The sequence below is a fragment of the Schistosoma mansoni genome, chromosome W (genome assembly GCF_000237925.1).
Source record: "Schistosoma mansoni strain Puerto Rico chromosome W, complete genome".
NCBI classification, from domain to species: domain Eukaryota; kingdom Metazoa; phylum Platyhelminthes; class Trematoda; order Strigeidida; family Schistosomatidae; genus Schistosoma; species Schistosoma mansoni.
The window spans coordinates 46948438-46975866 of NC_031502.1; the positions used below are offsets into that span (position 1 = coordinate 46948438).

The 27429-nt window shown below is 30.0% G+C and overlaps 1 protein-coding gene across 1 annotated transcript in view; it reads right to left on the reverse strand.

Moving 5' to 3' along the window:
* Smp_167790 (hypothetical protein) overlaps positions 1-27429 on the reverse strand; it is a gene marked incomplete at both ends in the record, with an annotated part of 45155 nt that continues 17726 nt past the window's right edge. Inside the window, 6 exons of the mRNA XM_018789919.1 lie at positions 1-288; positions 8072-8237; positions 15249-15382; positions 20031-20413; positions 23458-23700; positions 24692-24792. Of these exons, the coding sequence (XP_018655314.1) occupies positions 1-288; positions 8072-8237; positions 15249-15382; positions 20031-20413; positions 23458-23700; positions 24692-24792 (1315 nt within the window). The remainder of the gene's footprint in view (positions 289-8071; positions 8238-15248; positions 15383-20030; positions 20414-23457; positions 23701-24691; positions 24793-27429) is intronic.

Genomic DNA, 27429 nt, shown 5'->3' on the forward strand with positions numbered 1-27429 from the left:
CTATACAACCCCTTCTATAATTATCATAGTGATTGAAAAGAAAAACTTATGAAAAACAATAAAAAAAAGAATAATGAATAACTCACGTTTAGGATGTCTTTCATTTACTTCAATATGAGCGTATGTTTGAGCAAAGAAAAAGTAACCGTCACCTTTGTAGATATCGTGTACATAGTTGTTCCTTGAATTATTATTCATAATTTGACTGAAAAATGGAATGATATTGTCTCTTCCATTTATTTCAGCTGATTGAATTTTTTGTACTCCATCATCTGTTTTACACCTTGTCTAAAATATCAAAATCAGGCAACAATAAGTTGAATCTGTTAATATAAACCTCATACGTATAAAACGGTTTTAATTCTTTTTAATGTAAGTAAAATTTCAGAATGTTACTCAGAGTTTAGTTTACAAGCACCCACTTCTGTTGATATATCTATTTTTAGATGAAACCATTAACTATAGAAATTAAAACATCGGGGCCATGAGTTAAAAACTTATGCTCAACGCTTTTTTATTTCTTTTTTTCAACCTAAGACCGCATAAGTCACAAACTTCATCAATTATCCACCACTAAAGTTCTATAATTTAAACTAATCTGATTTGATTATTAGTAGTGAAATTATCCCTATAGAATTAGACAATTTAATGAAAGTTCATTTCGATTAACAACCTCTTAGCCAGCTCATATCATTTCATGAATTTGGTAGGCTTTTACTGAATTACTAATTTGATAATAAATGGCATTGTTATTACCACTATTGTTCGCAACCTACATCATCAAACTATATATTTAATCTTAATCCAACTATTTCAATCGATTCTCGAATGAACGATTTCAACTTAATTCAGTTACAATTTCAAATTAACACTGTAATTTAAGAGATATATTTGCTGTAAACCTAATTAATCATTATTAAAAATAACTTGGATCTATAATTATGATCTATGATAGAGAATATGATGAATAAAATGATGATTAATTCATATTATATTTATCTTATTGTAATTAAAATTTTATCACAATGGGAAACTTTATAAACAAAGATGGATAGTGGCTAGCAGTGGAATCCAGCACGCGCATTTCGTCCTATTTGGGACTTGTTAGTTGGATGTACCTGCATCTCATAGTGGATGTTCACTCTGAGACTCCAACCCACTACCGTTCTCTTCAAACGCCATTACATTATCTACTCACCTACTGAGTCCTGATAGCCACTTACTTGTGCAATGGGGTGAAGTTTGAATTCACATGACATTGTTTGTTTGAATTTTCCTATTGACGTTTAGGACCGCAATTGATCAGTCTCTTATTGATATATGTGCATACTGTGCGTATTGCCTTGGCATAGCCTTAATTCACAAGTATTATGAGCAAAGATGAACGAAACGCGCGTCCTAAATTCTACTGCTAGCCACTATCCATCTCTGTTTATATTGCTTGTGAATTTAGGCAATATCGAGGCAATACGCACCGTATATACATATGCCAATAACAGATTGATGAATCGCAGTCCTAAAAATCAATGGGAATATTCAAGTAAATAATATCAAGTGAATTAATTACTAAACTTCGTTTTGGATTTTAGATTTTAGGAGTGAACCGTTTATACATAAATGCTTATGTTGTATTCGCTGAACAGAAACTAGACGAATATATATTATTTTCATAGTTGAAAGCGTGAGTCAATTGAAGCTAGACCACCATGGAAAACCTGGAAGCACTGGACGGCCGTTTCGTCCTTTTCTGGGAAATTTATCGGTCATAAAAGGTTATATCAGCCTACGAATGTGGATTCTTGACATCATACTTTTGTAAAACGTTTAAGCATTAGATGAGAATTATCACTTCAAAAAACTCATATGTTATAATTTTAAATGACTGATATTAGTTAACCATTCAATTGATTAATATGAAACATAATTTATACTATTTGAATAATAAGGTAATTTTTATTTCAAATGTTTTTATTTTAATAATTGAGATCAAAAGTCAATTAAAGCTAAATCAACATGGAAAACCTAGAAGCACTGAACAGTGCGCATCTGCGCATCAAATGTTTTCACTTAATAAAGGAATTAAACCTATGTCATTCTATATTATTTTTGTTGTTAAATTAATTATGATAACGTTTTCAAATTTCTTCAGTTGAATAAAAATGATGAATTCATACTATACATTGTTCTCTCGTAAGACTAATGTTTTATACTGAAAATCAAAAGGATAGATACAACTTTATTGAGCTAGAAGTTTAGAAAAAATTATATCTACGTAATAACATAATTTGACAACATATTATGCAGAACGGTATATTTATATATATATATATCTTAGGGGATAGTAAAAAATATTACAACTTCCTGTCTACTAAGAAGACATTGAGCATAAAAATCTATCTAATCCCATAACAAATTTATTATTCTTTAGAACTTTTAAAAATCATATTCATTTCATACATATTACCCATTACCTATAAATGATAGCGGTAGATAGATTACTTAATTGTAGTTTTGTTTCAAAATTTCTATTCATTAGGTAAACTGTCGTTATTATAAGTTGGTTATTGTTCTCTTAAACTGAGAAATTGCATATTGATTAGCATTTGAAAGAAAAATGATTTTCTTCAATAAATTGTTACCGAAATTCTTATTGTAAAATCAGTACTGTTAGACAAACCTGAAGTTAATTAGGATCTTATGAGAGCAAAAATATAATCTACTTTGAAAGTATTCAATACCATAGTAACATTTAAATCCAGATTTATTATTATGATTACAATTTAGATAGGGTCATTCGATTTTAACAGAGTTTGAAAACTGAGCTTTGTTTTTTCTTGAACTCTATTAGTTACATATGTTGAATAAAATATGATCATATTGTAAATTTCATTTGTGCAAGTTTTAAAGATACTATAATAATATATAGGATTGTGGTGATTTAGCTTTATTAATCAATTACCTTGATAACCGTTATTATATAAATCTTAACGGTTTTTGAAATCAGAAGTCAAAAGGAAGCGACAACCACAGTTTATCAGTGGATAGTACGGATAAAAAATCTACAAGCACATCGACAGAATTTGAATCAGAGAGGCAAATATCTGTATGCGAGCAAATACAGAGGCGAACCTATGGTTAAATCGAACCAATGACTCGTTTGTATTGATTACTGTTTTGATTTTGAATTCCAAGTACAGTACATTCGTCCGTGCTCATCTAAAACGTCTTGATTAAATTGCGTTATTGCAGGGATTACTAGTTCATACTATAATTCAAATACTCTTTAATATCATATATACTCAAACAGCACTTGTATGATTACCGACTTGGAGATGTTTTAGACTATTTAACCTGAAAAACCGTGTGAATAAAGTAACGTTTGATAAAACTTTGATAACAGCAAATTTATCATTATTACTGCTTTGGGTTTTTTGGAATTATTGTGCTTTCGTAATTTGCAGCATGGGCTGATCTTAGTTAGGTAAACACTATATAATCACCAGCAATTGATATCTTTCCCGTTTTAGAATAGGATTCCTCAACAGTCCACATCGACATCACAGAGATCCGACCCATGACCTCATAACGAGTGCTTAGCTCATGAACAACTGATCTATCTTCTAGCTATCTACGTGCTTAACTTCAATTGCCTATTTGGCGGTCTAAAGACCAAGCGCTCCTTGAGACGCCTGAAGGTCTTGGGTTTGACCTCCGATGGAGTCGTTAATATGCATTTCTCAGAAGTACGATACCTAGACGAGACAGCTGCTCATTTATTCGCTTAAGTTTGTGACTAAGCGATTGGCCAGCCCATCTCGTATGAAATCGAAACTACAAAATTCAGTTGTCAGGATGTTACTAATAAAATTTAATTTTCAAGTTATTACTCAACGGTGTAGATTCTACATCCTATCAGTCATTTCGAGATATAACAAATTCCTTATTTAATATTTCTACTTAGCATAGAAGATATGTAATGTTTTTATTTTCCGATTTAGTATGGTTTTTGCACGTTAGAATTGACATTGTATCTTGTTTTACGCACAATACATTTTAATTTAAGAAGGTAGAAAAATACTGACATAGAAACATCAATGAATATAAATGCAGGAGAGATCGAAAATGTTCAATAGCTTAGAGAGTTATCGATTAGGATCTAATGTAAACGAAATACAGCGGATACTTTGATTTACTTGTAAATGTTCAAGTGCAATTATGTTCCGTAAAAAAATAATCAATGCGTTGTTGCCATTATATGATTCTTCATTTTTCTAAATCAGTAAACTAATCGCTTCTATGATGTTTCTTTGCAACGGTTATTATTGAAATGGTCAGTTATATGTTCACATTAAAACAACATATTCGGTTAAGCGTATCCTGATCAATTAATATATGATCACAATATAAATTACTTGAACTTTGAGTAAACATCTTGATATTTTTTGCTACCATACAATGTAAATCATAATACAGTTAAGTTCATTAAAATTACAATGCGACCTCATATGTCCACCGAAATCAATTGTTACTAATCATTAAGGAAGGAAAATATAAAAACGTTTTGATCTAATGCATAGTCATCTAAAAAGTCATATTGGTGACTTTTAGACAAAAATTAATCAGAAATAACATGAATTTCTACTTAAATAAACGTAAATCCATAATTTTGAAAAGTACAATTTATTATAAACATTATTTTATTAAAACATTATTTATTTATTTATATGTTTAATTGAATTCTAAAATGTAGGTTATTTTAAAAATAATCTTAAGAATAAAACACAGAGGAAATAATCAAGTTTTAACACAATCATTTGATAAAGGAACCATTTATCAAGTGATTTTATATATTTACCGATGAACGTCTCGACTGCATGATTAATAATTTGACTATTTAATCGTTGAATTCATGAATCGATTTAAGTTAGACCACCATGGAAAACCTGGTAGTACTGGATCGCCGTTTCATCCTAGTATGAGACTCCTAAGTAGTGAGCATCTACGATCCTACACAGAGGACTCAAGCTCAGGACCTTCAGTCCCGCACACGACCGTTTAACTTCTAGACTACTGAGCTGGCATTCATAATATTACTAATTAAGGATCGATATGGAAATCTTTATTGTTTATTTGACTTTACATTAATAAACTGTTAAACGTTTAAATAGTTAGGATATGAATCTATGATAAAATGAAAAGTTACCTAATTTGATGATGGATTAGAGTTGATCTATGAAGATTAAATGACTTATTGTTCACTCTAATGATCAGATTTGATTTAAATCACTTGTTTATTGAATCCTGTTTTTCTAAACCTTGGTAAGGATTAGTATCATTAATACTTTGTTTGTAAAGAGTTTATGATCCGTAAACTTTAAATACGAATACAATTATACTGCTTGACTAGACAAATTCAGTTAGCCATATATTTATTTCATTTGGTTGAGGATAAATTTTATTGAGATGGTTAAATGAGACAATTAGTAGCAATATTGTGGTGTGGGTTACTGATATCCACATAAGTAGTATATGGTGGTAGTCAGGCATTGAATGTATTTCAATAGAGATTGATAAAGAGAGAACAGAAAGAGCACGCAAGTGGTTCGAAAATGCATGAGCAATTATAATCGGAGACTATGGACTGATATTTGCAGAAGAAACAGTCAAATTGAGACAATTGATTGTTATTTTGCAAATTAACTGTTTACTATATAGTTCTCATATTTTAATGAGATATTCTGTAGTGTTGTGCCTAAATACATTCGATTGTTCCCAGTCGTGTATTTGCTCAGTACAATATTATTATTTTAACTCTGAGTAATTCACCTACGGTTATTCAACAATCGGCTACATTTCACTTCATTACTAAAATGTCAAAACACTACACTATACTATTCAGTAATTCAATATGGTAATATCATGTTTATATTTCTTTCTTTTATAGTAAACATTTCTATACATGAATACAAAAACTGTTCATAGTTTTTCTGTGCTTCAAAATGAAATTCGCTGTTTGTTTTTTTTTATTTTTTCTCCTTTTTTTTCATTCAAACAGAATGATTATCTGAATAAAAGGGGATTATTGTGGTTTGATATCAAAAAAAATTTAAAAAATTAAAAAATCGTTACTTTAGTTGCTATTTCGATAGTCATAAAAAATTCAATTTGAAAATCAGTTTGTTTTTTTTTCAAAATATTTTTGTATTCAATGGATTATTATTTAAAATAAAAAATAAGAAAAGTTTCCAGTACACTAATTTTCTTATTAGAAAAAAGTAATCTTTGGTAAAAACGCAACTTTATTTTAATATTTTTTTTAAAAATATCCCTTTCAATTGTAACAATTTTTGATATATTGTTTATATAAAGGTCTAACTAGACTAAAAATTTAATATATATAATCAGTATTATTCATTACTTTGTTATTAGGTTTATAAGTTAGTAAACTGACTTATCTCTTTGTTATTTATAATAACTATGGAATGTTTTATAATAACAAACATATTGAAATAAAATCTATAAGAATACTTTCATTGTTGAAAGCATGAGTCAATTCAAGCTAGACCACCAAGGAAAATTTGGAAGCACTGGACAGCTGTTTCGTCCTATTGTGGGGCTCTTTAGCAGGGCACATCCACGGTCTCGCCTTGTGAGATTTGAACCCAGGACTTAACAGTCTCGCGCCAGAGCACTTCTGAGGTGTCCCATAATAGGACGAAACGGCCGTCCAGTGCTTCCAAGTTTTCATTGGTGGCCTAGCTTCAACTGATGCTTTCATTTATAAAAATACTGAAATCTCCACAAAACCCCTTCTGACTATAAGAATACATTGCTATATAATTTGGGTCTTATTAGAGATAATGAATTTTTTCAAATAGTTGAAAGCTGGACTACTGAGGAAAACATACGGTTCTACCAAAAACCATGCGTTCTTAGTAGAACGACAGCCCGTTCTGTAATTCCTAAAATATAGTTCAGTTAGTCTGCCTCAGTTGTGAGTTAGCCCAAATCGCCATACCACTTAAAGAGTAATAGATCAATTTAAAAAGAAATAACGAAGAAACTAAAATAATATATCAGCAATGACTGCGAGAAAGATTAAACGGTAACAATATAATTCGAAAACTCGGAACAAAAAAGTGTGTATGAAGGAATATTGGAACAAAATACCTATAGAAATGTAAACAGTGCATACATCTACTTTAGTGACTGATTCTCAGCCATGTCACTGAGTATCTTCAACCTATGATTGTAGTTAACATGTGAACCCTAACCAAGTAGTCAGAGACTACTTACATAGTTCAAACCAGAAGTCAATAACTTGATAGACTGTTGTCTTTAATTTGGCCGTCTTAAAGTGTTATTCAACAAAATCCTGCATTAACTAACAAAGACAGAAGTACTTTGGAAACGATCTGTACAATAGAAATGATTAAGTTGAGTGGAAATTATGTTCCATACCTACTGAGCAGCCGATTGCTTCGTTATTTTTAATATTTTAGTTGTGTGAAATCTTATAGGTGAGATAAATCACTCTGAAATAATTTCCCTTTAGTTCATTTTCGTAATAAAAATGTGTTCTCAGGAAAGGTATACATGTTTTCAATGTTATTGGTTTAGAACATTGCTCTTCAACTATAAAACAGTAATTTTGTTTTATAAAGAAGAAATAATTGCCTTAGCGTATTCGTCAAAACCATTTAAGTGTATTATAAAAGGATCAAACACTTTGTATAAAATTAATTCATTCTTAAATATCATTCACAAAACTAATTATCCAATGAATAATGTCCAATTAATAAATGTATTTTTATTTAATAATAGTTTGTACCATAGTACAAACTTTGTGAACTTAGTCTACTATACATAATAATCGGTACATTGTAATATGTAGTAGTATGTTTGTGTATCACGTCTTACCAGAAAAAAACTATGAACGGGGAACATTTGTTTTGATAACATCATTTTAAAATTGAAACCGATTAGCATACAAATTCATCAACTGAATTGTATTAACAAACTTGAAAAATGCACTTACATATATGCAGAAAAATAATGAAATAAGACATACCTGTTCACAGTCTGTAGATAATTGACATATTCTGAATACACAAGTAAAAAATACTAAAGTCATGTTACCAAGCCGAAAAGCTTGAAATATTTCTGTTTGCAAATGCCCATTCAATAAACCAATACTTGAAAATTTGGCAGTTAGTAACGGTTTCTTATGTAAGCATCTAAAATTTGAATGTTGTAAAACATTGGAAATAATTTGGTTTTGTTTTGAAATATCTGTCTGTAGGTTATTGTTCTACAGTACGCTTGTTCATGAACGTTCACAGAATTTAGCTCAATAGAATTGAATCATATGTTCAATCATAAATTAAAATAAATCATTTTTAAATAGCAGTTAATCCTTAGTGGTTAGATTTAACTTCTTAATATGTCGTAGATAACTATGATTTCACAACTCTACTAATGAGCGTAGAATGATACTTGCAGTAATCGATTATTAAAGCATCGAATGTATTTTGAGTATTTAAGGTCAAACTGTATCATATTAAAAGCTAAGTTTTCAACATAACCTATAAAAAACTATATTTATGAACTCGCTTTTAATTAATAATCATCAGTGGCGTTTCATAGAGGCTAAGAGACAAAATATTAATTGATGTGTATTAAGAAGACTATATCTATTTATAATATGACATGCTTCCAGATGTATCTAGTGAACTACAAATAAAATTGAAATGAGATTGCTAGAATATCGCTTTAAATCATTTAGGATTCTTACATGACCTCATTAGTGTAAGTGAGTATATATGACATAAGTAAGCACAAAGTGACGAGAGAAAGTAGCTTTCTGTTAATCATTTCCGATATTTCGATACACTTAACGTATGTATCAGTAGTTAACCTCAATTCAATTGATTGTTAGAGGACGAGTTACTACCAACTTTTATTTCTACTTATGGTGTTAGGTATTCAACGTATACTGTTAGTCTGATCATGAGTGAAGTGAAGTAACTTTCTCAATTCAACGACCAAATCCAGTATTTTTCACACTTGAGCATCAGTCATGTAGATATATATTATCACAGTTACATAGTATTAGTTTAAATTATTTTAGCTCAGTGGGTGTTAAAGGTCACGTATTTTATGAAAGACTTTGTATTCTGAATTAGTTGTTCTCTGTCTTATATTACTTTAATATATAGATATATTAACTCAGCCCATTGGGCAGTAAACAATGAAGCGTTTATATACTAATCAGTTCAATAAGCTAATTATATAAGATAACCGATGGTAATATATGTGGAAAAAACAAACGTTATCAGAAGTATAAAAAGATACTTCTATCTCAAAATCTACTTATCTAATGAATATGATTCATTCAGAGCTTAATTGGTTTAAGTTACCGTAACCTACTTTTGTTGTAAATAATCTAGCGTAAACACAATATCAAATATTTGCTGTGGGTTATATACCATTCCATGAAGGCTTTCAACAGTATTCCGAATTCAACAAGATTTTGTATAAGCCGAGAAACGAATGTTTATTCGTAATAACTTGGTAATCATTTAGACTTTTTTTATAAGATATAGGGTTTAAAAAGTGAGACAATCAATAATTACACCCGGAAAATCTAAATTCAATCTATAAAATAAATGTTGTTGGGGGAAAGACATTAGGTAGTATAAATCTCGGTTTCATCCTACTTTTGCTCTTAGAACCCAATTTTATATTCAAAAACACAACCATAAACCTAATTGAAACACTGCTCAATTTCAACGAATATTAGATTCCTCAGTGTTTTAAATAGAGTTTGAAGAACCGTCACCTGAAACGAAACTTAGGTTCTGACTGTTATCCTGTTGTTTCCAATCACCTCAAATTAAAACAATGCCCTGAACATCTCGTCCCTTACATTTTGAATAATCATTGAAGATTAGGCGAATACGGGTTTGATTACCACTTAATAATAAACCAGTGTACAATAACATTTATTACATACAATCAAATACAGTAATTGTTTATCATAATTTTATAGAATGAATCTTAAAAATTAAAATAAGATGACTACCTGTGATCAATAAGTAAAGTGCTTGTATCACTTGAGAAATAATCAGAATGAAGAGATCGATTGTTACCATAACAATATTCAGCAGCAATATGTTTGTATGATCCTTGAATAATAATTAAAATAAAGAAAAAATTGAATTTTGAAAGAATTTTTGTCAAATTAATGATACTAGTGTTTTCTTATGAAATCATTATTCCAATTATGTTGTCAATTCTATAATTTACACTTTAATTATTTCTGTTAATTGGGATATACAATATTAAGTGGAGATTTTTGTAACACTTTAGTTGAACCTTCTTATCAAAAAGAAATTATTGTTTACTGAAGCTCAATAGCTTAATGTTAGAATGAAATGAAAATCTTTTATTCATTAAAATCATTGAAAATTTTAAGGATGATTATTTAGAATGATAATGAAGCTTAGAATTTATTACAAGTAAAATTAATTAATTTTATATAATAGATAGATTGTAGGTAAGAATAGGATCTAGACATACATGTCATCTTATTTGAAATTCCTTAACTAAATTAACTTGCACCTCAATGTTGGTTTTTATAGAGATACCTGAATTCAGTACTTTTCATTTCAAATGTTGAATGTAATATACATTAAGCAACTGAATCCAAATAGCTAGAAATGTTCAAATTAGTATAATATTTATATTATTATTATTCAAGCTATTTATAAGAACTTTCCTCTAAATTAGAGCGAATAGTTTCACATTATTTGGGCCCTGAGTTGATGTTAGACATTAAATAGGAATAATATATTTGTAAAATCTCAGCGAATGAATTTGAAGTCAATCCAACGTTTCGCCTGGCAATCTGATCCAAGCTTTTTCAAGGAAATAATTCCATGGAAAAGCTATTTCTGATAATAACACGAAATTCATCCTACATGAAATACTGATCTAACTTTGTTCTAATAGACGTTAAATTGTTTACCATACATTCAAATTATCTAAAGAATAGTGTATCTAAAGTTATTCATTGAAATAGATATTTTAATCGCACTTTATAGTTGGAATCAGTTGTAAACGAAACTTTATGTGACTAGTTGAATATACAAGTCAATTAAAATTATAAATTTATCCAAAGTTACGTTGTATACCGTGGAGAATTGTGAATGGCAACTCAGAACTAATTATGGACCAATGTGATATGTATATTTCCTATTCTATGATTCCTAAGTAACTTATATACGCATATTCATGTTCCCTATAGTATGAGCTTGATTTTGACCTATAGACTATTTTTATACGATTTACCATTCTTGAGTTATACCCAGTCTATTAATTACTGTTCCCCGCATTCACTGCCACATGTGGCCAAATCTTGTACAAATGTTATTTTCTATTTTATGATGTAATTTGGTTAGTTTGTTTGGTATATAAACCCAGTATGTTTGAGAATAATGATTCATATTGCAGAGGCTGTTATTGATGTTCTGAACTTAACTGGTTGGGCTAGGCAGAAAGTAGGACTGAAAAGTACTCAAGACTGCTCATACGAATTTTCGTGTATCATTGCTCTGATCGATAACTTCACTCCTCTCTCATTTGCGGGAGCCAGCACTTTCATATATAAACAGGGCACGCACTCACACGACATAACAGTTTAAATATAATATAGCCTTCGATAATCATTCATACTTTATCAAATAATTAAATAGGCGTATAGAATGTGAAATTTAATGATGCAAGAAATAGATGTCAAGGAAAATGTCTCATGTCTATTTGAATGAATTCATATGATTTAAAGTATTGTTTATTTTTTTATTTGGATTTTTCTATCTATAGATTGAATCGTAAGAGAGTTTAATCGAAAATCAAATCGAAATATTCATTATATGAATATTTATCAAAATCTGAATGAATAATTGAACAGAAATTAGGCGCCAAGTATTTATAAATCATTATATATACATATAGGAAGTACATCTGATTAATCTCAGCAGTCTGAATCTAACTAATCATTTCAACATTTCCCCTATTAAAATTTTACGAGCTTTTTGTTAGTATCAACCCCTTGAAGAAACGATAAATTTAAACTGACAATAGATACCTACTCTAACATTTGCATACGAGTTTATCATCTATCATTTTAAAGTCAAGTGCATTAATATTAGTTAAATGTATACCTGAAGATATTTGCCAGGTGAAACGTTAGAATTATTTAAATTTTAATCACTCAGATCATACAAATGTATTTTTCACATATAAAATGCTCATTAATTTATTATCATTTATATTCTTTCCTTTGAAAGTTGAATACCTGTTTCAGAAATTGATAACCGCTATCAAAGTTATCTGGGAAAGAACTGACATTATTTGAACAAAAACGTAATTTTTAAGTTCAATACATCCTAAGTGAACTAAGGATCTGATTTAATACATCAATGTTATTAACTTGAATGTCATAAAATATAAATGACAGTCAGAAGTACACCGAATGATTTTATTTGTTGGTTTGTAGAGGAGGCGAGATATCGCCGCTGGTGTTATATTGTAGCCTGGTTAAGTGAGAGGTCAACTTGAGTTTTATGTATGAATTACCAAATAACAACTCAGCGGCGTTCATAGTGAGATCTGGTAATCAAGAATTGAGTGAGGTTTGGTTAACAAATGTATGTCTCATTAGGAGTCTCCAAACTATATTGAAATAGATGTTTAGGTCACCGTGGTTTTTATGCTTCTCCAAGTGAAATTGATCTGTGGAGAAAACTAACTAAACAACGAACACAATTGACAATATTTCAATAAACATAGAATTATTCAGTTCAAATTCCTAAATGAAAATTCCAGGAGAGGACAGATACGTTTTTCGTTTATCAAAATAGTCTGACTGACTAATTCATGATTTCTGATTGACCTACCCTTTAGATAATGATTTAATTATAGGTAATTAAATATAAAAATAAAACACATGTCTCATAACACTTGCCTGAGGGATTAAATAGCAAGGCATCCAAGCGTACACGTGAACCAACAAAAGTTGACGGAATTTCTTTATTGTTTTCATTCAATATACGCAAACTTATTTGGGGATGAGTTGGTGTGTTTGCTAGGTTCATAGTACCGATTGTTTGCAGATTCCCACTGTATAGGAGTCAAATAAAAGTAACTTAAATGTAAAAAGTTGATTTTGAATATTATATTGTTTTACAAGTGATATGAATAAAATTTTCCTTCTAAAGGTAACATTTTAAACTAATGAGAATTTAAGGATGAATTTGAATTTGAAATCTGTGTTTCTGACAAGAGATAATTCATCAAGTTACAAAATGATACAAATGCATAGAGTATAAATACTTCTGTACGTTTTAGCTCATGTTTATATGTATTTTAATGAACTACCCAGGACTAATAACTCAGACTACTGTCTTTGAAAAAAGTTACTGAATAATATGTATTTTTGCTTATGTATATGTTTCATAATGAATGAAGTTTATAATCCAATGACGAATCGAATTATTTTGTTAGTAAATCATATTATAATGCATAATAGTTTGAAGATATCTTCAATGCTTTAACCTCCGTTTTGTGCTAATTGTCGCTCATCATGAAATTGTGTCGTGAATCTGAACTGCATAGATGCACTACCTGAAACTCGAACCAATTCCACTGATTATCAAAAACAGTGAACTATGTGGTTCATGTTCTCTTAATTTTGTCTAAAAACGTCAATCTATAGAGTTACTATATTTCCCACTTTGTCATGGCAATCAAGAATATCAGATATGTAGTATATAAGAGGCCAGGAAAACTTTTGACATGGTAATATAAGCTTTTATCCTTTAGATAGGGGTATTCCGAACTAATCTATTGTCTATTGTATGCTATTTGATTGCTTTAATTTTGTGTGAAATAGTTTTCATATTGCTTTTACATGAAATTTCTTCTAATAAGTGATAACTTGGTTTCGTAACTGTGCATAACTTATTTATCAATGACAAAATCGTAAACTGAGTTTAGAATCACGTTTTTTTATGTAAAGGTTAATATTTCTAATTGACATCTCAGACCGTTGTGAGGTGAAACCGAATGTGAGATCTAATGACTGAAAGTTACCTATATAAGCCATCACACCACAGCTTTTAACCACGTAGTGAAAATGATAGGCTAAAGGTTAATGATTTTCTAGGGCAGATTTTGAAGTAGGAAGATTAAAACAAATCGAACAGTACTTTTGAACCTCAAATATTTTGCGAAGCTATTTTGAAAATTTTAAAATCCCCAATCATTTAAAGATAAAATTTGACAACAGTGTTGTACTTGAAGTTATACTGTTCAGTACTCGATGAACATAAACTGAAGACAGACAGCTATGAATTTTGTCGTCAACAATGATTTGAAAGGCTGTCTTTAAGTTACTACGGTTATTTATGCACTGAAGTAATATTTTGCAAATAATTGTGATGAACCAGCACACTGCAAATCAGGTGAAAAATTTTCTATTCTTTGCTTGACGCGTTGTTTACATCACTATTTTCCACAGAAGAAACATTTCATAACCAAGCAATGATAGTATTATGAACGGTGGTGGTTAGAGGTAAAACCTTGACTTGATTTCATGCTTTTTAGTGCCTGTGATATTGTGGGAACTGATGCTCCCTGTCAGTTTCGATCTCGTGCCACGGAGTTTCACAATCGCAAATAGCATGAGACTTAGGTCGAGGGTTTTCTGTTGGCTACTTCTGACTCCCATGTGAACTCGATTTCGAGTCACTTATACTAGTGGTCACATTGCAACTTGATCGATAGAATTCGACTGGCATTAAGAGAGAATTAACATAAATGTCACTTCTCTGTACTCAATCAATTGTGCAAAAATTAAGATATTAACAAAGTTTCCATTTAACAGGGCTCATTTAAAGTGATTATTTTCGATTACTGATTCAAATACGTCAATACTATATAAGGTATTCATTGTTAAAGTAATTAAAAATCAATAATAAAGCTTTTTAATTAAATTTGATGAGATCGTTATCTTGACAAATAACTTTGTGAATCAAAGTGTCTTTTCACTTCAACCGATAAAGATCAGTTGTGGTTATTGTTTTGTTGTAATTTTTATTATGTTTATATCATGCTTATTTGACGTCTCATAATAATAGAAATCAATAATGATAAAATATTTTCGTAGAGATTCTTCAATCACTTACTCATTAATTTCATTCATTGGCCTATTCGGTGTTCGAGAGATGCATTTGAGAGGAATAATTTTATCTCTGCTAGGAGTGCGTATTGAAGTATTTACAAGAACTTCTAAAATTCCTTCATATTGTACGGTATCATGCTGTTAAAACATTAATATAAGAATTATTCTCTTTAAATAAATAATTATGAGAAAAACTTTAGAATTTCAGGCAGTTTGAATAGTTTCATTTCTTGTACAACTAGTTGTACGCAATATTTAGAATTTCAGGTAAATCAGTCAACCCTTCCTAATTATATTAATGCGCTTCAGCGATTCGTAGCTTTTCTAAAAAAACACGGACACACTGTTCATGTATTGTGCATTACAGATAAATATACTAATAGTTCATCATCACAACAGTAAACATCCTTCTGAAACTAATATATTGCCTATTTTTCAGGTTTGTTCTTTTCAGTAGTTGTGTGAAGTACAATCTGTTGTTTTATTATCCAGAAACAATTGAAAGACTTTGAAAGACTATAAATAATTTAACATTCCTACAGTACACCTGATTTCTATGGAGATTATAGATAAGTTAATCTCTGTGAATTTTTAGAAAGTAAATGTATTCAACAGTTAGTTAATTAACCTACTTAGTTACTTACTTACGCCTGTTACCCCCAATGGAGCATAGGCCACATAATTAAACTATGATTATCAGTACTGTTTAGCGAGTTATTCAAATTTAACGATCTAACCATTTATAGTATCTTACAGTTTGGGTTAGCATGAAATTCTCATGTTTAACTTGGTTTAATTTCAGCACAGTAAATCTCATAGATTAATTGATATAGAATCAAGCTTATTATTTTGAGGCTTCTTAATAAATTTTATAAGAAAAAAACAAATTTACATTTTAAATTCAACTTAGTATTGTTTGTTTGAATCTTCCGATTGATGTTTAGGACTGCAAATGGTCAGTCTCTTATTGGCATATGTGCATACCGTGCGTATTGCCTCGATATAGCCTTGATTCACGAGCATGGTAAGTAGATGGATAGTGGCTAGTAGTGGAATCCAGCACGCGCGTTTCGTCCTATTTGGGACTCGTCAGCTGAATGTACCTGCATCTCAGAGTTGATGTTCACTCTGGGACTCGAACCCAGTACCTTTCGCTTCAAACACCATCGCGTTATGCACTCGTCCACTGAGTGGATTTCAAGTGATTTCAAGTGGATTTCGAGTGATTCAGATAGAAATATGTATTTAGGTGAACGTTTTATTGAATGCACAAGAAAATGAAATCATTTGACGGTATAACGTTTCATGTTACACACTTTTCATCTAGAAAGTATATGAAACGCTTGAAGATGTGTTCATTTTTCAAAAAAATAGCCAATATCCCAATAACTATAAACCATCATATAGACAAATCCATATTATATGTGATAATATATTCCTCTTATAAACAAATTTATGTCAAATAAATTATCACTATATATCTAAAAGTTGAAAAAAAGAATAAACCCTAGAAACTCTTATAATTATGTTTCAATTTGACAAATAAATTATAATTACTACTGTAATTATAGTTAGTTTATGTTTGTTCATATGTTGATGCATATATATGTGTGTGTATGTGTGTGTATGCGTTGATTTTATGTAGCATTGTTCATTCATATAATTTTATACTGTTTTCAATGATAATAATCCAAATGAAATAATGTAACCCCTTTATTTTAAAGTCATAAAAATTTCACTTTTTTTTTTAAATTGTTGATTATATCTGATTTAATGTTTATTTCTTAAATAAAATATATTGTATTATTCTTTTTTTTATGCGTTTATTTTAATAAAAAAAAAGAAAGAAAGGAGAGATTAGATTAGAAAGTAACTGAGATTAGATAGTTTTTTGGAAACCGAAGAAGATCTTCTGATATACTTTTTTTCCAAAAAAACTTCTGACATAGAAATAAAATGATAGTTGTGTTTTTTCTTTGTATTTAATAAATTTAAAACAAGTAGTAAAAATATTTGATACTTAATAATTTAATGTAAGTAGTTCGAATAGTATCATAAAAGCATGATAGCCTAAGTTTAAAGTGGTATCAAACAGATGATTTCATGTAGTGATTTCTGCCATTTCATTTCATTAGGAATATATAAAATAATACTATATCTTCGTAACTTTGAAGTAATACAAAGAGTAGTCTGCTGACATAAATTTTGCGTATAAATGTCGGATTCTATAGAGTGAAACAAGATGAAAACAGACGAGCAGTGACAAGAAGAAAAGGAAGGTTGTCAAACTTTAAAAATCTTTTAATGTGTATAATGTTACACAATGCGTTCCAGTGGTAGTCATTAGAGTGCAGATTTTACATCTATATACGTGAGTAGTGAATATCATAGAGTTATAAAATAAAAAGTTTCTTTACACTAGTGTATATACAAGTTCCATTTATGATGTTTTTCTTTGATTGAAAACCTTGGTCCACGATTGTATCATCGTACATATAAACTAATTATTATAATTCCCTTACCCTTTCCTCAGTTCCTTCAGTGATTATATCTACCCTACCTCTTTTTCAATCTACATATAACTTCCATAATTCACCCGAATTTCTTATCACTACCTTGAAAATACCTGTCCTATTGTATACTATATTTCTAAAATATTATCATCATTATTATCATTGTCGTATCCCGACAAAGTTTTCCCAGTGTGCATGTCATATACACGATTTTTTTTAATGATAACTATTACTATTAGTATTATACTCAGCATAACGTGACACCTTAACACCATTCATTCTCATCTGTTGCTAATGCCCTTCCTAATTGACATACGACACAATTTTAAAGAATTCATGTTATACCAGATTTAAAAGTTCACAATTTTGAACACACAGATTGTGTAATTCACTAGCATATCTTACTCAAACCTTCAAAAAACAGCATGTAAATTATGGACTTATAACTGTAAAGCCCAATAACGAAGTTATTGAAAACAATTAGAAACTAAAGAGTACTTTTGTAGTGAACGAGAACTGAGGCGGCGGAAATCGTTTAATCGGTTAATGTGAAACTACACAGTGATTCAGTAAAATATGAAAACCATACATTAAGTACATTATCTGAACATCTTCTTTGCGTTGTCCCTTATGATGAGATTAATCGATAGAACACTCATACTTCCCATCATCTGATATGTATGAGATCTCTATGATTTCTGAATTTAATAATTTTTTGGCTAGCTGATTCTTTCTTAGAATCATTAAAATCGAGATCAAATTTGTAACTGAATAATATACGTATGCTTTTCCAAAATATTATATTACAGATCACCGTTGGGAAATCAGTTGGATTGAACTAGCCGTTATATATCAACTTCCTTGACCGTGAGGAAGCATTTGACAGTGTGGATAGGAGAACATTATAGAAACTTCTTCAACACTATGGAGTACCTAGGAAAATCGTCAACATCATAGAGAATTCATACGATGGACGACACTGCAAATTAGTACATGGAGGATAGCTGACAGATGCATTCAAATTGAGAGCCGGAGTCAAATAAGGCTGCTTACTCTCCTCCTTTCTCTTTTCCTTGGTGGTTGACTGGATCATAAAGACCTTCACATCTGAGAGGAAGCATGGAACACATTAGATAAATTGAATGTAAGTAGTGATTCGGACTACGTGGATGACCTTACCCTTCGATCCCACATACACCAACAAATGCAGATGAAGACAAATAGTGTACCAACAGCCTCTTCATCAGTAGGCCTCAAGACACACAAGGGAAAAAGCAACATCCTCAACTACAACACGGCGAACATTAACCCAATGACACTTGGTGGAGAAACTCTGGAAGATCTGAAATCTTTTATGTACGTGTACAGCATCATTGATGAACAAGAAGGATCCGATGCAGACGTAAAGGCGAGTATCGGAAAAGCCAGGGCCACATTCTTACAGTTAATTAACATATGGGACTCAAAATAGCTGTCAGCCGACGTCAAAGTCAGAATCTTCAATACAAACTTCAAGACAGTCCTACTGTACTGAGCTGAAGCTCAGAGAACAACTACAACCATGATCAAAAGCGTACGCGTATTTATGAACACTTGTCTACGCAAGATACTCAATATCCGTTGGCCGGATACCATCAACAACAACCTACTCTAGGAGAGAACAAATCAGCTTCCAACGGAAGAGGAAATTAGGAAAAGACGTTTGAAGTGTATAGGACACACATCATCAAACTGCATCACGAGGCAAACCCTAACTTGGATTCGTGAAGGGAACCAGAAAAGAGGAAGGCCAAAGAACTCACTGCGCCGAGAATCGGAATCAGACATGGATAGGATGAACAGCGACTGGAAATAACTGGAAACGATTGCCAAGAACGGATTGGTATAGAGAATGCCGGTAAGCGACCTATGCTTCTCCACTTAGGGTGACAGGCATAAGTAAGTACATTATATTAAATTATGAATATACATTTTGTAAATATTTATTATTACCAACACAAACGATATACTGGGAAGTGTTTCAGACTAATCTACAGCTTCTTAAGGGTTCGATACTGCTCTAATGGATGAAAACTAAATTCTCAGTTTATGACTGAAATCCATCATTCATAGCATTTCACGTAATTTTTTATGACCTCACCAAATATGCTTCATTAAACAATGCATGCTCAAATTCATTTACTTTTGGAAATGATAAAAGCATACATTTATTAAGTTATTAGGTTCATACTCAGAATTTTAAAGTCTTCCAAAAAAATGAAAAAATTACTTACACTAAGTTTATACAGTCTAATACCACACAGTCCGTTTTTTCTCCAAACATCAATATTCAAACAAAATCTTTTTGTTTGTGCCCCATGTAAATGATAATTATCATGTGATATTGATTCTGTCACGAAAGTGTTTCCAATATCTATTGTATCGTTTTCTGATTTGAGTATACAAAGATTTTGAAAATTTGAATAATGATATGTCCTGTTGGCTTCACTGGACAAACCTGATATTTGTAGAGGTAGTGTATCTGTCAAATAATTATCAGATGCTAATCTGACCACAGAACGATGATTCATTAAATCATCAAATAAGTTGCTATATGGTCCATAGGTATGAGGATAATAACATACAGATAAATATCCATTTGTGCAGTTGACAGATACTAGAACGGGAAAATTAAAATAAGCATAATTGCAACTAATGTAAAGTACCTGGTTGACATTGTTTTGTAGTTATTTATGTGAATGTTTGTAAAGTGACTCTCTTTTATATCAATCCATATTATATAATTCATAACTATTCCTATTTGGAAAAGTGGCTAAAAATTTTAGATGAAGACACTTTTTCATTTGATTGTAATATGATTAGGTAATCGAGGTGAAATCCTTATGACTTGATGTAAAAAATAATAAAAAGGATTCTTCTTGAAAGATTATTGCTTTATTAGTGTGGTTATCAATTTAATATCAATATAATAAATGATCTAGACAAATTTTTCACATTTCAAACAAAATGTTGGTTTGGATTAGTTGAGTTTGGCACAGCATAATAGTTTATATATTCTTATAATCATCTATCATGTATACCAACTTCACAATTGAATTGAAATGTATTAAAATATTTTCATTTACTTAATTGAAATACCCGCTATAATACGTTGGTATTTATTTACTTAGTCAACTGACTAGCTTTATTTATTTCTAATTGAAGCAAGTTAAACTTGATCTGAGTATTTTAAACAAAAAGGAATAGTTTCATTCATATTCATGTAAAGAAAGAATGCACATTCAGATATATTTGCATGAATTAGTTGTTACATTACCATATATATTTTGTTAGTTAATAATGACATAATCATCTATCAAAATATGTTTACCTATTTGTATGTAGTTTGTTCTGATATATCTGTTCATTAATGTTTAAATAGTTAACTATATAATTTAAAATGTGGCTACATTTACTCAAGAGATAAACTAAAATCATCATATAAATTTGCTATATGCCGTGGAGATTTAGAAATGGTAACTTTGAGAACTAATTATGGACCAATGTGATATGTATATTTCCTATTCTATGATTGTTAAGTAACTAAACTATTCATATTCGTATTCCTCTTATTATAAGCTTGATTTTGACCTATAGACTATTTTTATACGATTTACCATTCTTGAGTTGTACCCAGTCTATTAATTACTGTTCCCCGCATTCACTGCCACATGTGGCCAAATCTTGTACAAATGTTATTTTCTATTTTATGATGTAATTTGGTTAGTTTGTTTGGTATATAAACCCAGTATGTTTGAGAATAATAATACATATCGACGAGGCTGTTAATGGTGTTCTGAACTTAATTGGCTGGGCTAGGCAGAAAGCAGGACTGATAAATGCTTTGTTTTTTTGTGTCATTGCTCTGATCGTGAATTCGCTCCTCTCTCATTCGCGACGATCAGCACGTTCATATATTAACAGGGCACGTACGCACTCACTCGATATAACAAAATTAAACTTTCTGATCATTTAATTTATTCACTTTTAATTAAAAATTATTAACATACCATGAACTGTTCCACAATATATTTCTGAGTTTTCCTTACCATAGATAATAGATGAAAGACTAGGTGGACAATCACAACCATCTCCGATTCCATCATCATTTAAATCATAACACTGACCACCGGTATCAACACATTTCTGACAATATTTAGCTTTCATTGGTAGTATTTTAACTATAAATGAAATGAGTAGAGTTTAAGGGATGATAATAACAATACGAGTGACACATGAATTATTTTGGGAATTCTGTTACATAGATGTATAATATGTCTAAAATACCTGTTATATAACTACTGGAATGATTGAAAACAGAATAATGAAATCTTTCTTTTTACTCTACATAAAACCACCTTCATTGTTATACATGGTGGTTGCTCGTTCTAGAAAAATGTGAACCTTAGCAGAATCTTCATGAAACTATTAATCGTAAGAGTTTGAATTTTCTAACTGTTGTCATTCAGAAGTGCATTCGGATGCAATCTTCGTTGAGGTGCGTGTATATATATTTTTTCCACAATCTTTAATAATATCTTTGGTCGAACTGACTTCGTCTAAATAAAAGGATCTAGAAACCTCTCTAACTATAGCCAAATTTGAAAGGAAGTATTAAAAAGGCTGAAATTATTAAATAATTCTTCTGAAAATTTAAATATTATGACATTATTCACATCAACGAGCAAAGGGTTTTCTAAAGCAATGTAATATATAGTTGTTATCTTTAGTTCAGAATAACAATTTACCCAAGTCAGTTTTTCAAGCCTTAACGCATATTAAATCATTACAAAAATAATTATTTACCTAACCTAATCATAAATGTCTTTGGATACAGATATATGAACATAAAAATAAGAAAAGTAGGTGGATAATAGTACAACAATACCATGATTACTGTATGAAGCCAACAACAGTTATATTAACTAGATTCGGAATCAATCTTCTATCATATGCAATAAAAATCACAAATATATCAATATTAACTATGAACAATGTTCTTTTTCAGACGTAATGTTTACTCATAAAATAAAATTTGAAATCACCGTCTGTCTTTGATGTTAATGATAGATTTTAAAGTTCCCTATCTTATAGTAAAAATATTAATTATCCTGGTTACTAACACATGGAACAGAATATTTTTTGAAGGGGAATTTTCTATGTTTAGTCATGAATTGTTTTCACACAACCACCTATGTATGGTACAAGTATGTATATTTCCTGTGAATATTATTGTTAATTATATTCTGTGTTACTGAGTTTCACAAAAACATTTACATGGGAACTAGGAATTTGTTTTTTATTGGTTTCTATAGTTTAGATAAGGCAAAAGATACTATACTTCAATGAAACATAATCATATTATACATCTTCATTAATTTCAGATTGAATCAATTTGAAAATTAATGCTTATTTTTACTATTTGGAAGATAACTGGTCTTTTATTCTTAGGTGCAAAGACTAGATACTACTTATTGTTTGTTTGGAATATTTGTGATCGGTTTCTCTTATCAAATGTAAATTAATGAGGGAAATCATTTCCAACTTAATTTTTTCTATTGTTGAATTAATAAGTAAACAACAAATTTAACTTTTAACCCTATCACTTGTCTTTTAATATTCACTGGTAATAATCAACAAAGAACTAATTTTTAAACTTACAGCATTCGTTATACTTTAAATTAATTTGATATACTGGTAAATATCCTGGTTTACATTGACATGTACGTATAATTTGACTTCTGCGTAAATGATCTCCACTAGGAAAGTTTTCCGACCACAGATTACTTTTGAAACTATGCAACTGGTTAGTCGATAGTAACAGTTCTTCTTGTAACGGTTTACAAACGGAATTTATTGAACGACAAAATAATGATTCATCATCACATTCTGATCCAATATCAACTTGATTAAAAGAAAATGTGTGATGAGAAAGCTAGTAAAGGAATGTATAATATTATCTTTACCCTAGAAAATTATAAACCTAAACAGATGGGTAAGTTTATTTAGGTTAAAAATGTATAACATCAAAATCTAACTCACTGATTAGTTACCATGAAATCTGAGAGGCCTAAGATAGATATTCTTTGGTGTCGTAAGTGAATACTCACCAGAAGATTCAAAAAAGAACTGCACAACGGAACAAATCCTCTGAATATTTATAAATGCTCAACTATATAGTTCACAGTTTTCTTGATAACTGATGCAAGTGTGCACAACATTTTTTAAATGCAATAACACTTTTTTGATCGATTATATTAGTTTCTGAAGACTTAAATATAGCGATAACTTCAGAAAGGACCATGAATGCTGAACAACAACTACCCAATTGTGGGTGGATGTATTCATAAAAACAGTTGATTTTACAATTGTTATACTTAATTTTTGGTGAACAGTTTTATAGGTTGCATAGAAATTCAATCAAAATATTACATGATAAAACGAAATGTCCTAGTTATTCTAGACGTATAGACGAATTTAAATGTAGTGTATAAGAAATTTTAATAAAATCGAACAAATGAGATCACATTAGAAAGTCCGTTTTAATATAAACTGACGAAATTCATTGTTTTCAAACTATCTATAACCATCTTGACTTGTATAAGTAAATCTATGTTTAGATATGTGGTTTAGTATGTAGTTTCATCTGTACGTTGACAAGCAGCTGAAATGAGTTAATCGGTTATATTGCTTTGTCAACTAGGGTGGTTGAGGGTGTATTTTATGCATTTCAAGCAAATAAATAAAACAAGCACTTTACAAATTGGTGTAGTAATAAGTAAGAAAAAGGTTTCCAGTCTTTGAACTATTATACGTGGCCAAAGATATATATATATATATATAACTATTTGGTTAAATCACACTTGTGATATTTATACAAAAAGTGTGAACTTACCCAAATTCCCATCACACATATATTTTAACGGATCACTTGTTCTTGTACTGATCGACACTTTATGATCTGGACAAACACAACCAACGCCATTTGGATTCACCCTGTGATGCATAATACAACAAAAACAAATCTAAATGGACAAAGGATGTCATAATCTCAAATATAAAGTTTTGGAAAAAAATCGTGTAAGTTATCAGTGATGTGTTGACAAGTTAAGTATAGTATCACTCATTAGATATTCTTTAGAACTAATTGAATAATTTCAAATGTTTTCTATTTATAATGAATTATAAAACAATCTTACATTATAAACTGAAGCTGATGGAATACATTTAAAAGCGCATGACAACTAAACTATACTTGTCTTGTTGAATTTTGTTCAATCTTTAGAACAGTACCGAAACTGACCTTTATACAAAACATAAAAAGATAAAAACGTCATTACATGACCGAAATTAATAATGATTATTATTAGTATTTTATCATGAAATATTCCTTATGATGAATGATAAAATGATGATAGAAATGATGTCAATGATCATTAAATAATGAACAGGACATCTTAATTAATTGAATAACAAGGTTTGAATCAATTAGTCTCTTTGATAAATTTCGACGGTGTAATAAGAAGATAATCCTCGTCTTCTTATTAAACTATCGAAACAAGGTTTGAATTTCCTAAAAGGTAACATTGACATGACGTTAATTCTTTATCTTATTGACAGTATTTTCTTTTGAAATGTTTATCATGAAAATGATTTATTATGAAAAGACAAATGGTTTTGAATTTTCTTGGTTCATTATTGTTATTTTCTTTCTTTTTTGAATGGATTGTACCCACAAATGTTGTTAAAATATCATTCAGGACACATTGTTTCTTTGTTGTCATGGTCGAGAATGATTATATATTGAATCCTAATTTATTATTCTTCATAAAAGTAACCTTAAGTGTTTGATATTAGTAGATTGTCATGGTTCAAAGCTATTATTTTGATGTTATTTATGAATAGTAAATAATTTTTATGTTATATGCGGTCTATCAACAGATAAATGAACAACTCTAATATACGATACGAAGATTCCCCTATATAGTTGTAATCCCTAGTAACTATTATACTTACTGCTTGATATACAAAATTATTGTAAAATATATGATACCTACTGTGGAGCATAAATCTTGATCGGGTTATAACCAAAAATTGCTTTATTGAAAGCTTTTTATGTGTTAAATATTCAATATGCAATTAGGCGATCCAGAAATTATTTGCATTTCCTTACTATTCAATTTATCGTATTATTATGACTGATAAAATATATTCATTTATTATAATACTGCCTGTAATCACATATCAGTGTATCAGAAAATATTATTATACAAAGGTTTAGTTAAAACTGTTAATAGCTCAGTTTTAGCTCATTTAGTACAAACAGGTCATATGCCCAACATGGAGCAATAATTTACAGTAATGTATCGTACTAACAGAAGTTTGCCTAAATCCGTCAAAGTAAGAATTCTTCAGACGGCTGAATCAATAATTATTCGTATCAAAAAGCTGGTGTTTTGTGTTCAGAAGTAATATATTTACCCACTCCGTTTATTCTGGCCGACATCTGACCCAAGTAGTCAGTGATAATTTGATGATATGGTGAGATAATTCGATTGATGTTCATATAGGCCACCTCTTTTTCATTTTCATAGATTAAAATTATTTTATTTAAGTCGATACTTATTAGTCATCTCAATATTAACAATTTTATTTTACTTCATACGACGAACGATATTAAATTCGCATGTTATAGCTACAACCAGTGGATGGTGTCAGTTTTGGTTGTTTTTCATTAGCATTATCATCATCAGCCCAAACAATTGGTTCATTAAGTTTTGGAAAGATAATTTAGTATTTCGCTAATTACAGTGATCTACAGGCTTATACATGTCTATTAGGTGCGGACAGAATGTGAAAATGTTTCATACAAATTACCATTTTATTTTTCGCTTACTCATTAGTAAAATATAATGAAACTGTTGTTGTTTCTTGAATTCTATCTTATTTTACCTCTTTTTAAGATACACAGAACCATAGGTACCCTGTGAATGGATTAGAATCATCCTTCTCTACACTATTCCTCCACAAAATGAAGTCCTAGTACTTTTGCAGAAAAAATATTTGTACTTAACTGGTTGATAATTTTATCTCATATCGCTTAAGCTCTTGTCACGTATCAAGCACAAGATAACGTCTTTAATTCTACAGTCTTACTAAGTATTATTTGTGTATAAATATTCGATTCCACGTTTTACAGTTTCTGTAACAATTAAATTTTTAATATTGTTATTTATGATCTAGTCAGTTTGTTCCAGCTTCCAACATACTCAAGTTTCAAGTGTTTCTCTATTGATTCTGTTAATCAACATATCTAAGAAGGGCATAATGATAGATAACAATTGATCATATTACATTTTTTAAAATAAACTATTAATAACTTCAGGATAAATTCTATTTCCTGTTCGCTTTTCAAGGGATGTTTTGATGTGATCTAGAAATTTAGATGTGAACTATCGACCATAGAAATATATATTCGTCTTCTATATATATTTTCTACAACCTTACACAATCCATTTGATCTCGAGTCACCTAGACTTATGTTTGCACGGTAACTTGGTTGATAGCCTTCAACCAACACTAAACACTGGACGCACGTGATATTATTCATAACTCAGTGATCAATCAATGTAA